At 38.0% G+C, this 21,996-nt stretch overlaps 1 protein-coding gene and 1 non-coding gene across 2 annotated transcripts; one reads left to right on the top strand and one right to left on the bottom strand.

Annotated features, from left to right (window-relative positions):
- Positions 1 to 19,680: 19,680 nt before the first annotated feature.
- LOC117276922 (small nucleolar RNA R71) lies at positions 19,681 to 19,787 on the bottom strand. Its single transcript, XR_004507185.1, has one exon. It is a non-coding gene; the product is annotated as a small nucleolar RNA R71 (small nucleolar RNA).
- Positions 19,788 to 20,643: 856 nt separating this feature from the next.
- On the top strand, positions 20,644 to 21,405 carry LOC138894065 (uncharacterized). Its single transcript, XM_070178739.1, has 2 exons — positions 20,644 to 20,977; positions 21,209 to 21,405. Exons 1-2 carry the CDS (start codon positions 20,644 to 20,646, stop codon positions 21,403 to 21,405), a joined length of 531 nt encoding a protein of 176 aa, XP_070034840.1.
- Positions 21,406 to 21,996: the final 591 nt, after the last annotated feature.

Raw genomic sequence — 21,996 nt, 5'->3', positions numbered from 1 at the left:
CTAAACACATGTGTATCAAAAAAAAGCATGTAATGTGCATAAACATCATAAGGCGCTACGAGAAAGGCAAGCACGTCTATGATGTTGTAAGCATATGAGCACCCTAAGAGGCATCTTGCTCGAATATCGCCACAAGGCCTAAACAGGGCCACAACATGCGCGCGAATAAATAAGTTATCTCAAAACCCATTATAACAGAGTAACACACGAAATAGATCAGGGTATGAATAACATCCATTATGCCCATTGACACAGCCATAGAAAATGTTGCGCTGAATAGACAAATCCAATCCAATGTAGAATTCACTTTCTCATTAGGCCTACCAATGGGCCTCCAAACAGATCCGAATCACTCCAAAATAGGGCAATAGCCTTCCATTAGTCCACAATGACCCTATCCATGATACATACAATCAACTATCAAATCCTGAACACACGTCCACAGTCCACAAACAGAGGGATAGTCCACCTCTCAACAATAAAATCTCTGAACTACGAGAGTAGCATATCTGTATCCGATCTCTAATTCTCCGACTTAAATGATTGACACGTCACGCATACACAATCACCCCATGGGAGATACTCCTATAACCTTCCGCACCAAGTAGCAAAACTTGAACATCAATGGTTACCAACCATTCAATTTTTGTAGTACCAGTCAAGCACCCCAAATCTATACACAATGCATCTTCCATAAAAGACCCTTCTCAGGCGATATAAAATAGTGCTAGCATACTCTTAGACATCTGAATTCTCTCACGCTGCCTATAACTCTTGACATTCCTTTCAAAACTGAAGTGCAACCTTGGTCATTCAATCCCAACTCCATACAGCTCATACGAGGATCTCATCATCAACCCTGGATCACAAATAGGATATACACCCCTTCGACCAGAAACCTTCCATCTAGATCACTTCAAGGGGAAGTCACAATACACAACAAACCTCCCACACCTATAGTAGAAACCAACCGCATATCGTGGTCAAAGTCATCGCAAACACTTCAGAATCCATATGCGCATAACAAAGCCAGCCAAACTGAATCCTTCTAAATCGCCCAAGTCACGCAGACTACCAATCCCAACATGAAATCTCGTTGTCCTAGGACTTGTGATCCACTTTATTCCCTCTTATACATCTAGTAGTACCTCAAACCTAAGTATCTGTCCTAAAGAATCCTTCTATGAATCTGAAGTTATTCCTTCCAATCTCAAATAATGCCTCGTAGAACCGATAATAATAAAGAAACGCCCCAAGTCTCTTTCATAAACCAACATAAATCTCGAATCTTTAGTCACACACAATCCGGAAAATACATAGATATCACATATTAAATCTTGAATCCATCAGAACCTTCTTGAGAGTCACCTGCTTAGTACTAGTCCTATATATATATATATATATAGCCAATCATGCCAAATGATTAGTGCTCCCTTATCACATAAATACTCCTAAAAGAAAACAACCGCTCGAATCCTTCCCTTTCACAATACCTCAACAGAAGAATAATGAACATGAGTCCTCCCACCACCTCCATGAGTCACCAAGGTGAAACACAACACTACCTCAACTTGATTATTCCACCAATGAACAACTAGAAGACCCTTCAACACATCCCAACTCAAGACAGTATTGCACACGAATATGATAATCAAGCATTAACAATCCCTTAGTAGCTCAAGCAACGCCTTCTCGTCAATTTGAACTCTCAAAATGTAAAAAGTCACCACCAATATGAAATTCTCTCGATGGTCCATAATGACCCAAATAGCATCAACTTCCTCGAAATTCATGGAGACCTACCACAAAACCCATAATGATATGATCTTACTTCCACATCGGTATAGCCATCTTCGGGAGTAAACCAATTGACCTTTGATGTTCATTTTCGAACTGCTAACAATCAAGCATCGTGAAACATGCCCAATAACGTCCTTCTTCATCCTCCATCCCGATAATGCTTCCTCGAATCACAATACATATCTGTATCACCTGGACAAATAGATTATCATAACTATAAGCCTCCTCATGGATTATCTCCCTCGAACAATCAACACTGGAAATGCAAGTCTGATCCTAAAGTTGCAACACACCACCCATACTAAGGACAACCTCCCTAGAAGTACCTCGCAACACTGTGTAACTGAAGCCAAGCAAACGGAAACCTTCATACTGTCGATCCTTAATGTGCTCAAACCAAGATGACCATGCAACAACACAAGCGAGAACTCTACTAAGCTCAAAAATACCCAATCTCACAACTCAATTAACCAGATCCTGAACATCCATAGCCTCTCTTCTGCTGGTACAAATGCCAAACTCCAGTCGTGAATCGGATAATCCTTCTCATGGTGTTAGTATCCTAACACCGCTTGCTAGGCAAGCCAATAACAAATATGTGAAAATAAATAAAGTCAAAATGTCAATATAACTAAAATCACCCCCAAAATTAGGTATCACCAAGTGCATGAGCTTTATATAATACTAAATACAAAGTCTTAACAGAAAACCATGTTGTCCGGAATACTACATAGTAATAACAATAGTCAAAGGAGTGGATTTCAATCCCTATGAATGGAACTGCTATGCTACCTCATTATCACCAGGAAAATCCATAAAAACAGCTCGCTAGTATCCACCACTATCAGCGACACCTGGATATGATCACGAAGTGCAGAGTGTAGTATGAGTACAACTGACCCCATATACTCAATAAGTAGCAAGCCTCACCTCAGAGAAAGCAATGGCGGGGTTCGAAATGTCCGATGCTCACTTTCCACATCCAACAACAACCATAACAAGAGAATAATAACATATAGGGGAGAAACAACTCAAATAACAACAGGTTCAACTCTAACACAATAAGAGGAGAAATAGACATGCTTTTCGGGAATATAAATCAAGTCATCAGCTCTTCCACAAAAATCACTTAGAAAGATATTTATCAAGGTAAACTATGATTTCAAGATCTAAACGTCAAGTAGAGACATCAAATACTAAATAACATGAGTAAAATAAAACTCTATGCATGCATGTCAAATATACATGCCAAATCAACAATTTCACAGTTAAACCATCAAGTATAAACAAATCTCAGCACATTCATAGTGCCTGGCACAAGTACCAGTCAATCATACTCTAAGTATTCTCACGGTTCCTGGAACAATGCCCCTGAATCATACTCTCAGCACTCTCACGGTACCTAGCACAATGCCCCAAATCATACTCTCAGCACTCTCACGATACGTGGTAAAAATGTCCATGGATCATCACGCGCACACACACACACACCAGCACTATACCGGTGCCTGACATAAGTCCCTCACCATGCACATCTTGTGTTCCTACACCACAAGTTAATACCTGACTCCGGAGGAGCGGATCCTAGTCCAAGCGCTAATCGGATCTAAGTCAACATCAATATCACTCAGCCTAATATGGGTCCTGGCGCACACGTCATCTCACTATCAATACCATTCAGCCCAATAAGGGGCCTGGTGCATGCGTCACCTCACTATTAATATAAACACGACACTAGGTCCCAAGATCATTCATCAATCCTCTCAAGTCTCCATATGCCAACATCTCACAGGATCACAATCAATATACCGCACAGAATATACCAACGTGCCACAACTCAGCTCAAACTCGTGTCACACACAAGCACACCAACAACATGTGAGAAAATATATAAAAAGTACACAGAGACAGAGATATAACATGCGAATATAATATTGTGACCAGAAAATATGGCTACGGCTAAGGCAAATATCTTAACATAACAAAAATAGCCCTATCATGTCTCAACAGATAAACAAATAACTTAGACATGATTTCTAGCATAATAAATTCTCACGCAGTCATATAAATGGAGAAAATACGGTATCAAATAAGCATGATAGCAAAACAAGGCATATATAGCCTAAGATCTACCCGGATCATGAATAACCATGGTGCACGTATATACGATCGTTACCGCACATATACGTCACCCCCAACACACAACAAATATCAATCGGGTTAGTCTTTAACCTTGAATCGTGTCCAAAACTTTGATTTAGCCCTCCAATCATAAATATCCAAGACAAACATTATCCAAGGAATTCCACAATGCCATAAGAAGTGATCCAAATCCATAAAGCTTCAATGTTTGAAGAAATTCCCAAAAGTCAACTCGGGCACACGTGTCCGAAATTTAAAACCAATACCAATATCCGATGACCCATAATCTGCTGAGTCCAAATATATAATTAGTTTGCAAAATCAAGTCCAAATTGATATTCAAATCACCAAAATACGCTCTCATAAAGTATAGATAAAACCCCTAAATTTTCTTTCAAAATTCTAAATTTTAGTTGTAGAAATCTATAGAATCAATAGATATAACCAAATCTAAGTAAAATTACCTACCCACAAAATAGTGATGAAAATATCCCCAAAAGTGACTAAATACCGAACCAAGCAAAAAAAATACATCAGTTGTTTCAGCCCGAATCAGATGCTAGATAATCCCAAAACCTATATTTGATAAGTCCAACATAATTCTTACAAGATTCCACCAAAGATAGCCCTTTGAATCACCCAATTTGGCCTTAAAATGAGAGATATATGATATTTTTAGGTTTTAAAGGAAGTCTAAAATTTATGGACGAAATCAGGGACATAACCAGTATTTGTGAAACTGTTGTACCAGAAAACCAGCAATTGTAAAATCTTAGTTTTCGCACCCGAAACTCATTATGCATTTCAATCATAAAACATACTATAAACATGTTCGCACACTCAAAACACTGAAAAGAGTTTGTCTTGACTCGATTTTGACCGTAGTCAAAATTCAAATCTTTAACATATCTAGTCTCTCAACCAATGACCTAAAATACATCCGAGCCTCTCAGGACCCCGTCCAATCATACCAACAAGTAAAAATACATTATTCAAACATTTCCAAAGGCTCGAAGTACCATACATAACATCAAAACCAAAAATCAAAGATCATATCATACTCTTAACTTTCACGCACTCCAACTTTGCCGAACGCGTCCGAATCACAAATAGAAATTCTGGATTACAACCAAGCTTTGCACACAATTTTCAATCGAGAAAATGAACCTATCCAAGGTTTAAAATCACAATAGGTGTCCGAAATATTGAAATCAACTCCCGGAAAAACCTATGAACTCTCTAATTCTTAAAATTTCTAACTTTCGACAAATAGAGCCAAAATCGTTTAGAAACATCCAAATTCAAATCCGAACATACGCCCAAGTCCAAAATAACCATAACCTATTGAAACCATCAAATTTCAATTTCGAGGTCGTTTACTCAAAACTTAAACCTTGCTAAACTCTTCCAACATAAGGCTTCCAAGTTGAGAATCACTCTATCAAATAAATCTCGAACCTTGTGAATAATAAAACCAACCATATATGCTAGTCATAACGCATCATATGAAGCTATACAAGGTCTCAAACCACCTAACGAAATGCTAACACTCAAAATGACCGATCGGGTCGTTATACATGCTTAACTCATGGCAGCGGATATACACTCATCACCTTGAATATATGTCATCCCCACACATAGATCATGTAGAAAATATACTAATCACGTCCTAATTCCCTCAATGCATGGTTAACCACGATACTTTCCTCTTTCCGAAGCAAAATCAACAATCCAACACAGCTTTCCCTTTAGAACAAGCCTTCAAACCACCCGAATCTAGCCAAATATTACTCAAATGAGTCAAAACAATCTTTAGAAACTATCTCAATATCCAAAAGGTTCGATCTTTATCATATTTGAAAAAGTCAACAAAATGTCAACCCAAATCCACGTGGTCTAAATCCGAAATTAATCTATTTCCCATTTACTCATTCTCCTCGAAATCCAAATATGTAATTTGTATCAAGATTGGACCTCAAATCGAGGTCCAAATCACAAAAATTATCTCTCATAAGTTTTTCCTCAAAACCTCAATTTCACTCTGTAAAATACTAGATTAAGGGGTAAAAATATATGGGTATTCGTGGAAATAAATAAAAACTAGATAAAAATTACTAACCTATAAAGTTGGGATGAAAATCTCTTCAAAAAGCACCTCAATCCGTGATCTAGGTCTCAAAAATGGTGAAAGTGGCTAATTCCCGATTTTCAATACTTTTTGTATCTGGGCAAACTTTGTTCTACGCATTCGCAAAGGGACTCCCGCATTCGCGAAGACCAGTGCTCAGTGACCATCGCGTTCGTGAAGCCCAGCTTGCGCTCGCATAAGACATATCCCCCCAAGCCTTCACATTTGCAGCACACCCTACGCATTTACGAAGGGTGAACCCCACTACCCTTAAAAGTCCGGGAAGCTTTTGCGTTCGCGAATTCAGAGTCGCGTTCACGAAGAGAAAATATCCCGTGGCCTCAATTACTTCTATGCGATCATTTGACCACCATCGTGATCGTAGAGAGATTTTCCCCCAAGCACCAGAAGACACTATGCGATTGCGATACTACCTATGTGATTGCGATGAATAACCTACCCCCAACCCCAATCCTCGTTCGCAATCCCAAGATATGCTTCGTGATCATGAAACACTGTGAAACACAAGCAAATCAACTAAATCAACAAGGTCAGAAATGATCTGAAACTCACCCAATCCCCTGGGGCCCTCTCTGAACGGTCTCGGGTTATCCGGGACCCCAACCAAACATGCGTACAAGTACAAAATCATCATACGAACCTACTAGAGTCGTCAAAACACAGATCCGAGATCGTTTACCAACAATATTGACTGTAGTCAACTCTGACCATTTTCAAGTTCAAAATTCTTTGAAAATCACATTTAAACTTTTGGAAAACGAAACAGACCATACACGCAAGTCATAAATCATCAAATAAAGCTATATAAAGTTATTATCACGAAACAGAAAGCTAGAAATCAAAACGACCTATCAGGTCGTTACTATATTTAACAAATAGAGAAGGCAACAATCATAGTGACAAAGCTAGAAGAACCACTCCTTTGCTATTACAATAGTCATGTTAATTATGTCAAGAGGGAGGGCCTAACAATAGCCAGTGACTATATGACTTAAAACATACCCCAAACATTAAGAATAGAGAGCAGGCAAAACAGAAAAGTTCCTATAAGCATGATTTCAAATGTTAGTTTGGAATCAAATGCGAAGTGCATATGTGCCTGAATAAAAACGGGCCCTCTAATGCATAATTGACCAACTAGAAATAGGAGAAACAAAATGGAAGAAAAACTTCATGGAATACCATTTCAAGGCAGAACTCAATATGATGGTGAAGCTACATGAAAGCCTTATCAATTCTCAAGTTGATAAAACAAGGTAGGAACCTTATTCTTGCGGGCATGCTTTCTAGATGAACTTCAGTGACACACACATTGTTAAATAAGAAGATCAGTTGAGACAAGCATCTTCAAGGAGAGGTAAACGTAACTTAAGCATGGCATCAAAGGTACATGCAAAGAAATTCTCACAGAGAAGTTAAAGGGGAAAGATATGCATATGACTAGGCTGAAAATTTGATATACGGGAGGAATTCACACATAGACTTATACCTTAAGTTCACAGTCACCAATAGACATAATGACTAAGCAGGGATTCAAAACATGAAACATCATAGAGTAGGTATGTGGATTCACCATATAAGTCTTAAAAGGTAGAGAAGTTTAGTGTAGACTTATGATGTGCCAAAAGAATCTAACATTACAGTAGTCTGAGAACTTAATTAGTACTGAGACAGATTACACATATTAGAAATCCCTAAGTCATAACATAGAACTCCAACAAAGCATATAGAGGTCCTAGGACAGTAACCAAATATGAGTTTTTGTACTGCACTAGTTTGAATCAGACTTCACACAAGGTTCAGAGGGGAACATATTAGGAGAGGGGGATTTTACACATAATTAAAGAATCAGAACAAGGTAATTGGCAAGAGGATTCTTAACTAGTCATGAACATAATTGTGACGATCCAAAATCCCAATAAGTCGTGATGACACCTAACCCAACCCATTAGGTAAGACAACTAAATAAAACATTCTCAATAACAAAGATTATCAATAGAATAAATAAGAGTGAAGAAATTGACTCAACTAATCTCAAAAATTGGTGGTACAAGCCATGAGCAACTAAGATGTTGAATTACAACGTTGGCAAGAAGAAATACATCATCTGTTTAGAAGTTACACAAATATAATTACAAGTCTACCACGAACAAAATGATAGTAGATGGCTGGAAAGCTGTAGTCTTCAATACTCGCCCTCGAACTTCGCAGCTGCTTAACTCCAAATATCTGCACGCAAGGTGTAGAAGTGTAGTATATGTACAACCGACTTCATGTACTCAGTAAGTATATTGACTAACCTTAATAAAGTAGCGGCGAAGTTTTTAAGTCAAAATATACTCACTTACAATGAATGTGCAGATAATAAGCAGAAAACAAGAAAGAGATATGAGGAATAATAGTAAGAGCATAGGAAACGAGAATTAATTTTCATGTTAACAAATATGGAAAATAAAGATATAACCTTATGAACCATTTTTATGAAGGAAAAAAACAATATGCATGAAATATGCACAAGTAAGCACATCCGAACATAATACTATTAATGCATGCAGTCCAACCCGAACATAATACCATTGCGGCGTGCAACCCGATCCAACATAATACCGTTGCAGCATGTAGTTCGATCCAACATAATATCGTTGTGATGTGTAACCCAATCCAAAATAATACTGTTGCGGTGTACAACCTGATCGAGCATAATACTGTTATAGTGTGCAATCCGATGCAACCCGATCGAGCATAATACTGTTGCGGCGTGCAATACGATCCAATATAATACACATTCATAAGAAAATACCCGACAAACAACTAAGTGTGGCAAAATTCACAACATAACATAAAAGAGGACGATACACATAATTTATCAAGGAAAGATGATCACGAACAAGATGTGATAGGCAATCAAATATCCAAGAGCTAGTCTCACACATATCCCAACAAGACTAATACAAGTATTTTGAACGTAAACAACAAAATAGTCACATAATCCAATATAGCATAGGGGAATAAGGCATGAAATAAGTAAAGGCATGAAATAAATAAATACATGTAACAAGTAAAGGTATATAATAAGTAAAGACATGTAATAGGTAAAGACATCTAACAAGTAAAGGCATATAATAAGTAAAGGCATGTAGCAAGTACGACATGTGGAAAATAAACACATGTAACAAACACGATAGGAAAACATAAATATGACAGTAGCAAACAAATAGGAAACATGGGCATGTTCATTAACAAATACCAGGGATACATAAGAAAATGCCTGAAACATATATGAAGATAAGTGCATATAGGTTCCATAAATAATTGTATATCTATTCGTTTGACATGTCAACAACTCAATTCATTAAATCACAACACTCAACAAATCACAACACTATTGCGGCGTACAATCCGATCCGGTCATAATATTGTTACAGGCATGTACTCGATCCTGTGGCCATACTATGTGGCGTGCACCCGATACCATTATATAAATAAATATAAAACAATAACCACCAAACCAACAACCCAATAGGGTAACTGCAACAAATAAGGTAGAAGAAATATATGTAACATCAACGAACAAGGTAGAAGGCATATACGTAACAATAATAAACAAGTAGAAGGCACAAGTATAACAATAATAAAGGTAAAAGACAAATACATGACAATAATGAACCAAGTAAAAATCATAGACGTAATGATAACAAACCAAGAAGGAAACATAGACGTGATAGTAATAAATAAGATATGAAAGCATCTAGGAACACAAAGGTAAACAAATAATGTAAAGTCCAACTTCGATCCTCTCTGCACGGAGACAACCAATGTACCAATCTCATAACAAACCGCACGGTAATATTCATCGACCAATATCATCTCATATCGTACGAAAATACCCATTGTGTAATATATCACCCCAAAGGCCCCAATCATGATCTTTAATATGAGTAAAAAAACTAAAGTAGCATAAGAATAACATGTATAGATATGTGTTCGTGATATAAGGTATGACTACAATCAAATCAAACATATAAATAATTTCAAGAATAGCCATTCATGCTCATTTAAGATGCTAAACGCCTAAACATGATTTCTAGCATGGAAAATTATACTCATATAGTTTTAGGAGCAAATAATAATTCAGTCAAGAAGCTCACAAAGTTCAACAAGGCACAATAAAGCATTAAATCTACCACGAGCATGAATAACCCTAGCACATGCATATACCCTCGTCACCTCGCATATGCATTACCCCTGCATGTAGCAAATAATATCATTTATTAGCAAAATTTCCTCCAACCAAAGCTAGGCAATACACTTATCACATTCCAGAATGAATTCAACAATCCAATATCACTTTCCTTAGAAATACTCCTAAAAAATAATCAACCTAGTCGAATATCATCTAAGGAAGTGAAATAATGATAAGAGGAACATCCCCTATCAATAGATGTTCAATCTTTGAAAAAATCTCAAAAGTCAACACAAAATCAAGTCGGGTCTACACAGTCTAAATTCAAATTTGTGACCAAATCCCAATGATCCATAATCCCACGAGTCCAAATATATAATTAGTTTCAAGATTCGATGTCCAAATCTCTAAAATAAAAACCTTAAGTTTCTACCCCAATACCATATCTCTACTCTTTGAAATCCTAAGTTACGGATGAAAATCTATGATGAATAATGAAAATTAATCAAAAATAAGTTAAAGTTAGAAATCAGGAAGAAAATCCTCTCAAAGCTCGCCTCCTAACGAAGTTTAGGTCTCAAATTTGAAATAAAATGAGCTAATCTCGGAACCCCTCCCTTACAACCCAGCTGCATATATCGCAATTGTTAACTGTTATTCGCAGATGCAAACAATTGTTCGCAATTTCCAAGGACCTCCTCAGCCACACATGTCGAAAATACGACATGTAGGTCACAATTGCGATCCAAGCTTCGCAATTGCGATGCTCCCTTTCCCAAGTCTCGCAATGCGAGATGACATTCGAAATGCAAATCTCGCAATTGCGAACTGTTGTTCGCAGTTGTCACAACAACAGTACCAAAAATGGACAATTTCCCAGATTTGTCTGAAACTATTTCGAAACTCACCTGACCCCCTCGTGACCCCACCCAAACAAGTGTGTAAACCTAACACAAACTTTCTCGTAAGATCAAAACATCAAAACAACATCAAAAATAAGAATCAAACATCAAAACTCAAGAATATCAAATGTTCATAACTCAAATTTCTAACATTCAACTAGAAGCACCGAAATGACCTCGGGTCACCAGATACCCGAAGCAAACATACGTATAAGTTCAAAATCATCATATGAAGCTAACGGAACCATCAAATCTCCCATCGGGAGTCGTTTACACAAGTCAAACATTAGTCAACTCCAACAACTTAAAGCTTCCAAAACAAAAACTCTTCTTCCAAAAACTCCCAAACCTCCCAAAAATCAAAACCTACAATGCGCATAAGTCATAAAACATCAAATGAATCTACTCAAAGTCTTGGATCACAAAACGGACTACAACTCAGAACGGCCAATCGGGTCATTATATTCTCCCCAACTTAAGCATACATTCATCATCGAATGTGACAATAGTCATTCCAAAACGTCAAATAGATGGACAAACTTATCATACATACTTTCACGTGTGATCTTATGACACCTCATTGACACCGATCCACTAATATATCTCAGCTTATGATTCTCTCTCAACTACCGCTTGTAAGCCTTCAAACTCAACTTTAATGCCCGTAACTTCCTTCCAAAACCTATTTCTAGCAAGTTCCTCTATTGTATCAACCTCATTAACCACTACAAGCCATAGATGAACTATCAAAGACCAAAGCACATGATACATCACATATTATTCACATATGTAGCCCCACCGCTTGGTCATAACACTGCTCGTAGCCAAACCCATACCAATCAAATGCCCCAACTCAATAGATTCTCTTCCAATCCTTCAAAACACTACTAATGATAAAAGAAACATGTAGAAACTCGTAACCACTTATTATATCAACGAGTCATGGAGTTCTTGCCTCCGACAAATCATAAATTCCGAGCTGTTCAATGGAAATTCTTCTTCCAAGCAACACGGCCCGTACACCATACAAGCAATAACTCAAATATGAGTAATAGTAGTAAGAGGATCAAATATAAAATCTACCAGGCAAGTTTAATTGGTAGGGCAAGTACAACATAACCTTGTGAAGAAAACACCACTAAGTACCACAAGCAAGAATTAAACACAAGACATCATATCTATTGCGGTGCGCAACCCGATCCAATTATATCAATCCTCATGGGAGTATCATGGGCAAACATATACTCACCAAACACACGTGCATCAGTATCAAGCATGATAGATTGTATAAATATAACTACGAGGAGATGAATAAGCATAATACACTACGAAAAAGGTAAGCACAACTAAGGTGCAATAAGCAAATCAATGTTTCAAGATCCATCTCACTCATATAAAGCCACAAGGACTAAACATGACCTCTAACATGTGTGTGAATAATCAAGTAGTCTCACAATCCATCATAGTATAAGAGAATAGCACATTAAACGGACCAGGGCATGAATAAGACTAATTCCACCTAGTGACACATCCGTAGTAAATGTTGCAGTGTGTAAGCAAATTCAACCTAGTATAGAATACACATGCTCATTAGGTCTATCAATAGGCCCCGAACCGATTCAAACCATTCAAAAATTGGTAAATAGTCTACCAAAATTCCACAATGACCATATTCATGACACATAAATCAATTGTAGAACCATTCACTGTCTACATCCAAAGGGATAGTCTACCTCTAAGAGAATCTGATCTCTAAAATTCAGGTATACAAGAATCTTGCTATCAATACTGAATCACAAGTAGGACAGTCCTCCTCATAAGCACTCCATCAACAAGATGTTTACCACTTAACTCTATTAATGAATCCATCACAACGTGAAATAAACTTTCCATGCACGTAGAAGACATCAACCTCGACGTCATGGTCAAAACCATCGCAAGCTCTTCAAGACTCATTTGCACATAACCAGGCCATCAGAACTGAATTTGTTTAAATTAACCAAGCCTCGTAGGTTGCCAAACCCAAAAGTCTACCCTCAAAAGTATCTAAAAAATACACGTTCATGCCGGAGAAACCAATCAACGCTATTACCATGATGACCCAAGCTACCGCTGTCTGATCCATCTTCCGTAGATTACTCTACAGTACGTTGATGAGGATATTGAAGTGCTCCAAATTCTAGTCATTATTCCATGCCGATCGAAATTTTTGAATCAACCAAAACATCTGATCAATTCTTAATTATCACACCTAGGAACCCAACCCGCTAGAATCATATTTTGGAAGTCAATCACTACTTTAGTGCCCTAATATATAACCGAGCATACTAAATAACCTGTGTCTTATAGCACGTCATTCCATTCCATAAGAAGTAATCTTTCCCCTAGACAACCGAGTAAATATATCTCACATTTCACACTAAAACCACAATTAATGTCAATCCTAAGTCATTCAAAAATTCCCACGTGTCATTCACACGAAGCACATCACATATCTATTAAATCCATATTCGAGTCCACCTCGATGCCACTCCACTCGAGTCACGATAATCCCACAAATACACCTCCATCCAGAACCATAACAACACTCACCTTCATGACCCATTCATCGATGGTAAGCTCCCCCACTTGGCCTAAAGCCATATTCACATCATCTGGGAACACCCACTAACCTCATAAAGAAATCTATACAATCTCGAACCTTATCTTGGAAGATAACCCACCCGTTAAACCTCAATGCGACATTAGCTTCGATTTTACCATGATTAAAACTTCTACATGATCAATTGCTCCTCTCGGGTCTATTTTTGTCACCTAGGTGCAACAATCTATTCTATCCAACTAGTGAACTACTGAAGATCCATAAATACATATGTACCTTAAGATTGCACCACACTCCGTGACGATAATCAAGTGCCCACATCCTGTAGCATCACAATCACCCATTTTCGTCATACCAAGGCTCTCCAAGCAATGTCCTTAGATGCATAAAACTCATCACATAGATACCTCTCCCCTCTTCTATGACATCCATGCAAACTGCCATTGCTCAACGAATAACACGCTCTTGACAACCTATACAGACGAATAGAGAGAAATCAAAAATTAGACTTCAAGCCGAATCAAACCCTCGCAAAAAGGAGAGAAATATGGAAAAAAATTTCCTAGATTCCCTGTAGCCTCTCTAAGATTAGTATGAACATCATCATATCGATCCATAAGACTCTACTAGACACTTGCTCATGACTAGTGTAATGACCCGACTGGTCACTTTGAGTATTTTGGTCCCATTTCCCCTATTTGATACTTTACACATGTGTAATTGTGGTTACGTGACTTTCAGGGATGGTTGGTTTGGTTTCAGGAGAGTTTTGGATTGATTTGGGACACTTAGTCCCTTGGTTGGAGGTTTAAGTTGTAAGAGTCGACTGGAGTTTGACTTTTGTGTAGATGACTCCGGAATAGTATTTTGATGGTTTCAATAGCTTTCTATAGTGATATTCAACTTAGGCATATGTCCGTATCAAGATTTGGAGGCTCCTAAATTGTTTTAGCTTGAATTGGCGAAAGTTAGAAAGTTGAAGGTTTGGAGGGACGATAGGTTTGACCGAGGGTTGACTTTGATGATATCGGGTTCAGATTGTGGTTTCGGGAGTGGGAATAGGTTCATTTTTTCATTTGGGACTTGCATGCAAAATTTAAGGTTATTCCGGGGTACTTAGGCATGTTCGGCGTAGGTTTTGAATTTGAAAAGTTTGGATTAGTTCCTTCGACTTGAATTGAGGTGTAATTCATGATTTCAATGTTGTTTTGTGTCTTTTAAGGCCTCAAGTAGGTTTCATATGGGTTTCGGATCATTCCCCCTTTTGTTGGACTCACGACAGGGCACTCGCGCTCGCGAAGAGCATTTTGGTGTTAGGCAGGTTGATGGTAGGCTATAATTGCGTATTTTAGTCACTTATTGCACTCTAATTCACTGCACTTTATTCGTTTTAAGCTTTAATTGGTAGTGTTTTGCCCTTATTATATGTTTTATGCCTTGTAGGAGTGATTCCGAGCTATGTAAATGTTATGGAATGAAGTCGAGATATTTGGAGCTTTGAAGTCTGAGTAAAAGCCCAAGGAATTATGCTGGGATCGTGTTCGGGGGTCGAGGACCAAGTCAGGACGTCAAAAATTGAAGTTTGGTCCGTACTCTGAGAATTCCCCACTGCCGCGGGCGCCGTGCTTGTGCAATCCTCTATTATCTGTCATAAATTAGCTCTCTGGATTTCCCCATTAATGCTCCGCATGGCACGTCGCCCCATGCTGTGCGCCTGTGCAATTTTTACAGAGTGAAAATCCTATTTCGGCTAGGAAAGGGTGATTTCATCTAGGCCTGACCCTACTTGGTATAAATATATGGAAAACCATTATTTTCTGGACTTTTTGGACTCATATTCGACCTAAGGAGGCTAAGGAAGAATTGGAAGAACACGATCACAAGGATTTCGTCATTCCTTCCTTACTCAAGACTCGAGTTTGGATTGAATTTATATTTTCTTATACTTTAATTTTATTTGTGATGAATTGCTCCATATCTATGGAGTAGTTCTCTTTAGGGTTTGATGGATTTTCTGTATTGATGATTGTTTGTGGATTATAACTCTAGTTTTATGTATTGAAGCATTTTTGGATGATTTAATTTTTGCATCTATACTCACTAGTTCATGTAATCGAGAGAGGCATAACTTGTGATATCTTTGCATTATATTGTTGGTTGAGTTCATAGATTCTTCTAAGTAATCGAAAGAGGCTAGTTGAATTATTGATTAAACCTAGTTAGAAGAATAATCGAAAGAGGTTTTCTTAAAGACCAATATACTATGCATTCTTTCATATCTTCACGTGCTTAAATTGTTTCATCTTGTGAGGTTAAGACTCAATCAAGAGAGGAGTTTTGCCTAGCGCTTGAACTGATAATTGAGTGAATTCAAGAGACTCACTTGAACATTAGAAGTGAATTATCTAGAGTTTGATCCCGAACAATTATTTTTCACCTATCCTATCAAAACCCTATCTTCTCACATTGATAACCTTCTTTGCTTATTCCTTGTTTCGATTGTCATTAGTCAATAGCTTTAGATTCTTAGTTAATTTTAGTTAGACATCTTATAAATCTCAACTATTCATCATCTTGGATAGTAACCAAGCTAGAAACTACGAAAATACTGTTTAAATCCAATCCCTATGGAAACGATATTATACTATACTATATTTGATTAGCAAGCAGAATTGAAGTGTGTATTTTGCGCTCGTCAAATTTTGGTGCCGTTGTCCAGGGATTGGCAATCAATAGTGTTTGAAATAGTTTGTAGTGCTAATTTAGGAATTTTTCTTTTTCTTTTCTTTTATTTTTCCTTTTTTACGTTTGGTGTTCTTTGACTGTGCGCAGGTTACAGGTTTAGAGTGGTGCATGACTCGAGCTTCTGCGAAGGAAGTGCTACCATACGAGCCAGAGATAGAAAAATAACTGCGACATCTGAGGAAAGAAAGAAATCTCACTGAGACATCAGAAAAGGTTAGGCAATCCTCAATCAAAGAAACTACGGCTGGAAACGGTGATGATAATGTAGATTTGGCTGCAAGAGAGGCAGCCCAATGAAGAGAACAAGCTGCAAGAGATGTTGAGGAAGCATCTATTAGAGATGCACTGATTATCTATGAAGAAGAGAGGGGTCGGAGAATTGAGCAAAATCAACCCTTGGCTACAGACCAGTTCGGAAATATAGCTCCCATGCTTGGGAGACCTCTGGGCGATTATGCTAGACTGGTCTACAATCAAGGCATATCGATTGTTAGCGTCACGCCCCGAACACGGGGAGCGCGACCGACGCTCAACCGAGTGAACCCGGTCAAGCAAGCGTGTTAGATACTTTCTACCCAAACTCACTTACGAATAAAGAGAATACATATTTTCGTTGATTAGACCATAAAGAGATCATATATACAGTACCACATTATTACCATTAGTTACTTCATTTTAAAGTCTCAAATTTCACACACATTTCTCATGGTCTAAAATGGAACAAGTAATTCAAACACAACATAACATTGTTTGACTTCCCCAACACCAATATATAACCCACACTATGTGTACAGAGCCTCTAATAGATACAGAAGAGAATTGTCATAATGCCGGTAACAATGCCCCGGCTATACCTCAAACTCAATACACAAGGAACAAAATATACATGACCCCGAAATGAAGTGGGGCTCACCAAGTCAGCTGGGAAGAGGGTGTACCGCTATCACTAATCAATGTCTCCTGCTATGGAACCACCTGCATCTATTGAAGATGCATCGCCCCCTTCAAAAGAGACGTTAGTACATATGGAATAGTACTAGTATGAATGACAAAACACGCTCTCAATAGAATGATAAATAATACAAGTAAGAATAATCATAATATCAGTGGAAGCCACAACAACATCAAACCTCAAATTAGGATCAAGACAGTGTTCAAATAAATTTCCATATCTTAAGTTGAGAGATCTTTAGTACCAATATGCCACCGTTCCCAATACCAATGCCACCGTACTTTTATCACGGAGTCCGATCACGGCCCGATTGCCTAGGCCGTATCATTCGAGATATCAACCACAATCACAATTTCAATTACAATTTCTAGCACAATCACCACCATGTGTGCGGTATGGCATCCGATCACGACCCGATCGGCTAGGCCGTCTCATTCAAGACATCATCCTTGTTATACCAATCATCTTATTTCATACTTCTTTCATATTTTTTCATTTCATTGGCACTAGTGGCCACAATTATAAAATCATTCTTGGCACGTCGGCTGTATTTAGTATTTTATGCTCACTTTGTTCACTTTCAAACATCATAATCATCAACAACAACAAGCATTACAAATCAAGGTTTCAATTACACATGTGAGCAATTAAGAATCTAAGACACACAGAGATTTTTCACAAAATTTGGCATAATAGCCTTCGTTTGAACTTGACTTGAAGTCGAAAGATCTTTATTACACAACCCATACTTTGAACACATTCTCAAATGATAACATAACATGATATAAGCATTTGGTATACATATTGAACATATATCTTTCAACACAAGCTTATTCAGAATAGCTAACTTTATAATGAACAACTCGGGACTTACATAAATTACATGAATACCTTGGGATTCAATTCTAGGAGAGTATTTTAGCCAACAGACCTCGATTTGAGATTTTCTTAAATTACTACAACATTCCAAAAATCCTAGCAATCCCAATCTATTTTGAGACATAACAAAATTGAACACAAATTAGGAAGATATTCATGGTTTCATCTCATTTGAGAATTTTATCAAACACTAGGTGTGCAAATTTGTCTACAAGGTTCTTCTACAAGATTTCCTTCATTGCATAACGCAATCTTTACTTATTTGAGCTCAAAACTCTTCCCACAAACCTTATTGGTACATGAACGTATACATAATACTCTTACACCCAAGAATCTTACTCTCAATCACCCATCTTTTACCCCAAACTCGAAGTTGAAGAATTTGGGGAAGAAATTCTTACCTCTTTGAAGCCCTAGCAATATCCTTGTGAAATCTTCAAGCCTTGAGCAAGAATTAATGAACAAATGACTAGGTCTTCTCTTTCTCTCTCTAAGATACTCTCACATCTCTTTAAAAATATCATATGAAACCCTTAAAAATGACCCCCAATGCCTTTTTTATAAAAATAGGATCGGGTAAAATTTCCAAACATAAACTTGCTGAAATCGGGTCTGCGATCATAGACCGTACCGCAGAATCAGTATGCGGCCCGCATAATGGGTCGCGAAAAGGCCCTTAAGAACTGGGCAACACTGCTTCAGTGTGCGGCCATTATGCGATCCGTAGATATGTTCTGTGATCGCATAATGCACCGCAGACCTGGTCTGCGGTCGCATAATGTACCGCAGACCTTCCTCCATACTTGCTCAGCATTACTTCACTCTGCGGCTATTCTGCAGTCTGCAGAGTGATTCTGCGGCCGCATAGTGGGTCGCAGAAATGTCTTTTTCTTCCAAAATATTTCATTTACTCCCTAGTGCATTGTTCAACCCAAAAATCCTCAAACACGTAAGCCTACTTCGGTATCACGAAACCTTAAATTCCTTTACAAACTTTTACGGGGCCTTACAGTTAGACCACATCCAATTGCAGCTAACAATTTTGAATTGAAGCAAGGGTTGCTTCAAACCCTTCAGAATTGTTATGTCTTCAGAGGGAAGATGAACAAAGATCCAAATACATATCTAATGGATTTCGAGGAGATTATGAACATCTTTCAATACAATGGTGTATCACGAGATGCAGTGTACTTAAGGGCATTCCCCTTCACACTCAAAGTTGTTGCAAAGCAGTGGCTTCGAAGCATACCCACGGGATCGATTAGAACATGGGAGGAGATGACCAGAAAATACTTTGATAAATATTTCTCCTCAACTAAAAAGGTCAAGTTTAGAAGAGAAATCCATAACTTTTGTCAGAAAGAGACGAAAACTATTTTTGAAGCATGGGAGAGGTTTAAGGAGATTGTTCGAAAGTGTCAACATAGCGGAATTGAACTCTGGATGCAACTACATGACTTTTGGGATGGATTGACACCGGCCTCGTTTAGAACATTGAGCAATGCAGTTGGAGACCCTTTGATGATGAAGACTCCAGAGGAGATAGTTACAATTCTTGATGAGTTATCTGAAGATGCTAATCAGTGGCCTTCTGAGAGTGTTGAAAGAAGAATATCAACTGGTGTTCACCAAGTTGATGCTAATACATCTGTGCAGGTACAACTTGATGCTATGGCTAAAGAAATACGAAAGCTGACCTTAGCCTCGATAAAAAATGAGCTTCACACAACTTGTGATATATGTGGAAGAGGACACCCTACTCATGAGTGTCAAGCCTCTACTGAGGAAGTGAATGCTATGGGAAATTATAATGCAATGGGTCAGAGACACCCCGGTTTTTCATGGAGTTCACCTGGAGGTACTGCGAATGCTTGGCAACAAAATAACTCTAGACCCTAGGGATAAGGAGCTCCAGCATACCAAAAATCAGCAGAGGCAACAATTTCAGCCTCAACAACCCGTTCAGCCTGGTCTAGAGGATCTAATGAAGGCCTTCATTATCAAGACAGATGAGAGGTTGGACGTCCATGGAGCAACTATCAAAGAGTTGGGCACATATTTTCGAAACCTAGAGAGACAAGTGGGACAGATTGCAACAATATTATTTGAGAGGGATGCAGGAACTCTCCCCGCTGATACTGAGAGAAATCCCAAAGAAACAGTGAATGCTGTAACTCTGAGAAGTGGGCAACTGTTGAAAGATCCCACCCCGATCCAAAATGATGTGAAACTTGAAAAAGAAAGTGGGGGCAGCTGAAGAATGATATTTATAAAAAGAAGAAAGGCTCGATGAAAATTGAGAAGAAGAAGAAGAAGAAGGATGAAAAATCAAGAAGGGAGGAACATGATGAGAGCGAGCACATGCCTGCTTTACCCTTCCCTCAAAAGCTATATAGAGAAAAGTTAGACAAGCAGTTTGGAATATTTCTGGATGTGCTGAAACAGGTTCATGTAAACTTACCATTCACAGAAGTGCTCTCACAAATGCCTGCTTACGCCAAATTCTTGAAAGAGATCCTTACAAAGAAGAGGAAGATAGAAGAAACCTCAGTGATCAAGCTCACAGAGCATTGCAATGCGATATTGCAAAACAAACTCCCACAAAAGTGTGGAGATCTAGGGAGTTTAACTATACCTTGCTCTTTAGGAACTATTAATTTTGACAAGTCTTTATGTGATTCTGGTGCCTCAATTAACTTAATTTCTCTATCTATTTACAGGAAACTGGAGAAGGAGATTGGAGAGATAAGGTCGGTGCCAATATCTTTGTAGCTTGCAGACCAAACGACTATAACACCCGAGGGGATAGTGGAAGATGTGTTAGTTCGGGTGGATAAGTTTGTATTTCCTGTAGACATTTTAGTGGTGAATATGGAGGGAAAAAAGGAGGTCCCTCTTATCATAGGAAGACCATTCTTAGCAATGGGTAGAGAAATATTGGATATACACGAGAGGAAACTCATGCTTAGAGTGGGTGAGGAGACGGTGACTTTTGATATGAATGTAGAAAAGAGGGCACAAAAGGACAAAGTAGCTACAAGTGTTGAGTGAGAATGATAAGTGTGGGGTGTACCCCACAAAGGCTGAGAAGAAGCTGTCTGCATGGATATGTGCATTAGTTCGGGCGCGAGGAATAGAGCCCTACTTTGACTCAGACCCCGACTAGGTATTCAAGGAAGTTTTCTTTACCTTATGCTTTTAAATTGTGTGTCATGGGGATATGCCACAACTTAAAATGTGGGGTAGGGGATATTTGTATTTATGTATGTTTGTATGTATATTAGTTTTCTTTTTTTGAGTATAGTAGTTGGATAGAAAAAAACTGGAAAACAAAAACATAAAAATTTTAAATTTTTTTATTTTTCACGACGATGGATATCATCGACAAGTTTCTTGAGGGATTAAAGTTGAAAGAAAAAGACAAAAATATTTTTGTTTGTAGGAAGTGTAATAATTCTCCCTTGGTTTTTCTTTGTGCCGTAGTTCTTTTCCAAGGGTTTTATTTGAACATGGTGCAGTTAGTTTTTATTTTTTAGGAGTAGGAAACCTTGTGCTATGAATTGAATTGAAGGTAATATCTCTTAACTTTATTATACCTTGAGAACAGTAAGTGCTTTAGTTATAACGCTTAGGCTTAGTTTT

Source organism: Nicotiana tomentosiformis, chromosome 6 (assembly GCF_000390325.3).
Source record: "Nicotiana tomentosiformis chromosome 6, ASM39032v3, whole genome shotgun sequence".
Classification (NCBI taxonomy): domain Eukaryota; kingdom Viridiplantae; phylum Streptophyta; class Magnoliopsida; order Solanales; family Solanaceae; genus Nicotiana; species Nicotiana tomentosiformis.
Note: the sequence above shows the minus strand (reverse complement) of the source record. Positions and strands in the feature narration are given on the sequence as shown.

Coding starts and splice junctions, on each gene's coding strand:
- LOC138894065 (XM_070178739.1), top strand. CDS start 20,644: ATGAAAATTGAGAAGAAGAAGAAGAAGAAGGATGAAAAATCAAGAAGG. Junction 20,978..21,208: donor AAAGTGTGGAGATCTAGGGA/GTTTAACTATAC, acceptor TATTTCCTGTAG/ACATTTTAGTGGTGAATATG.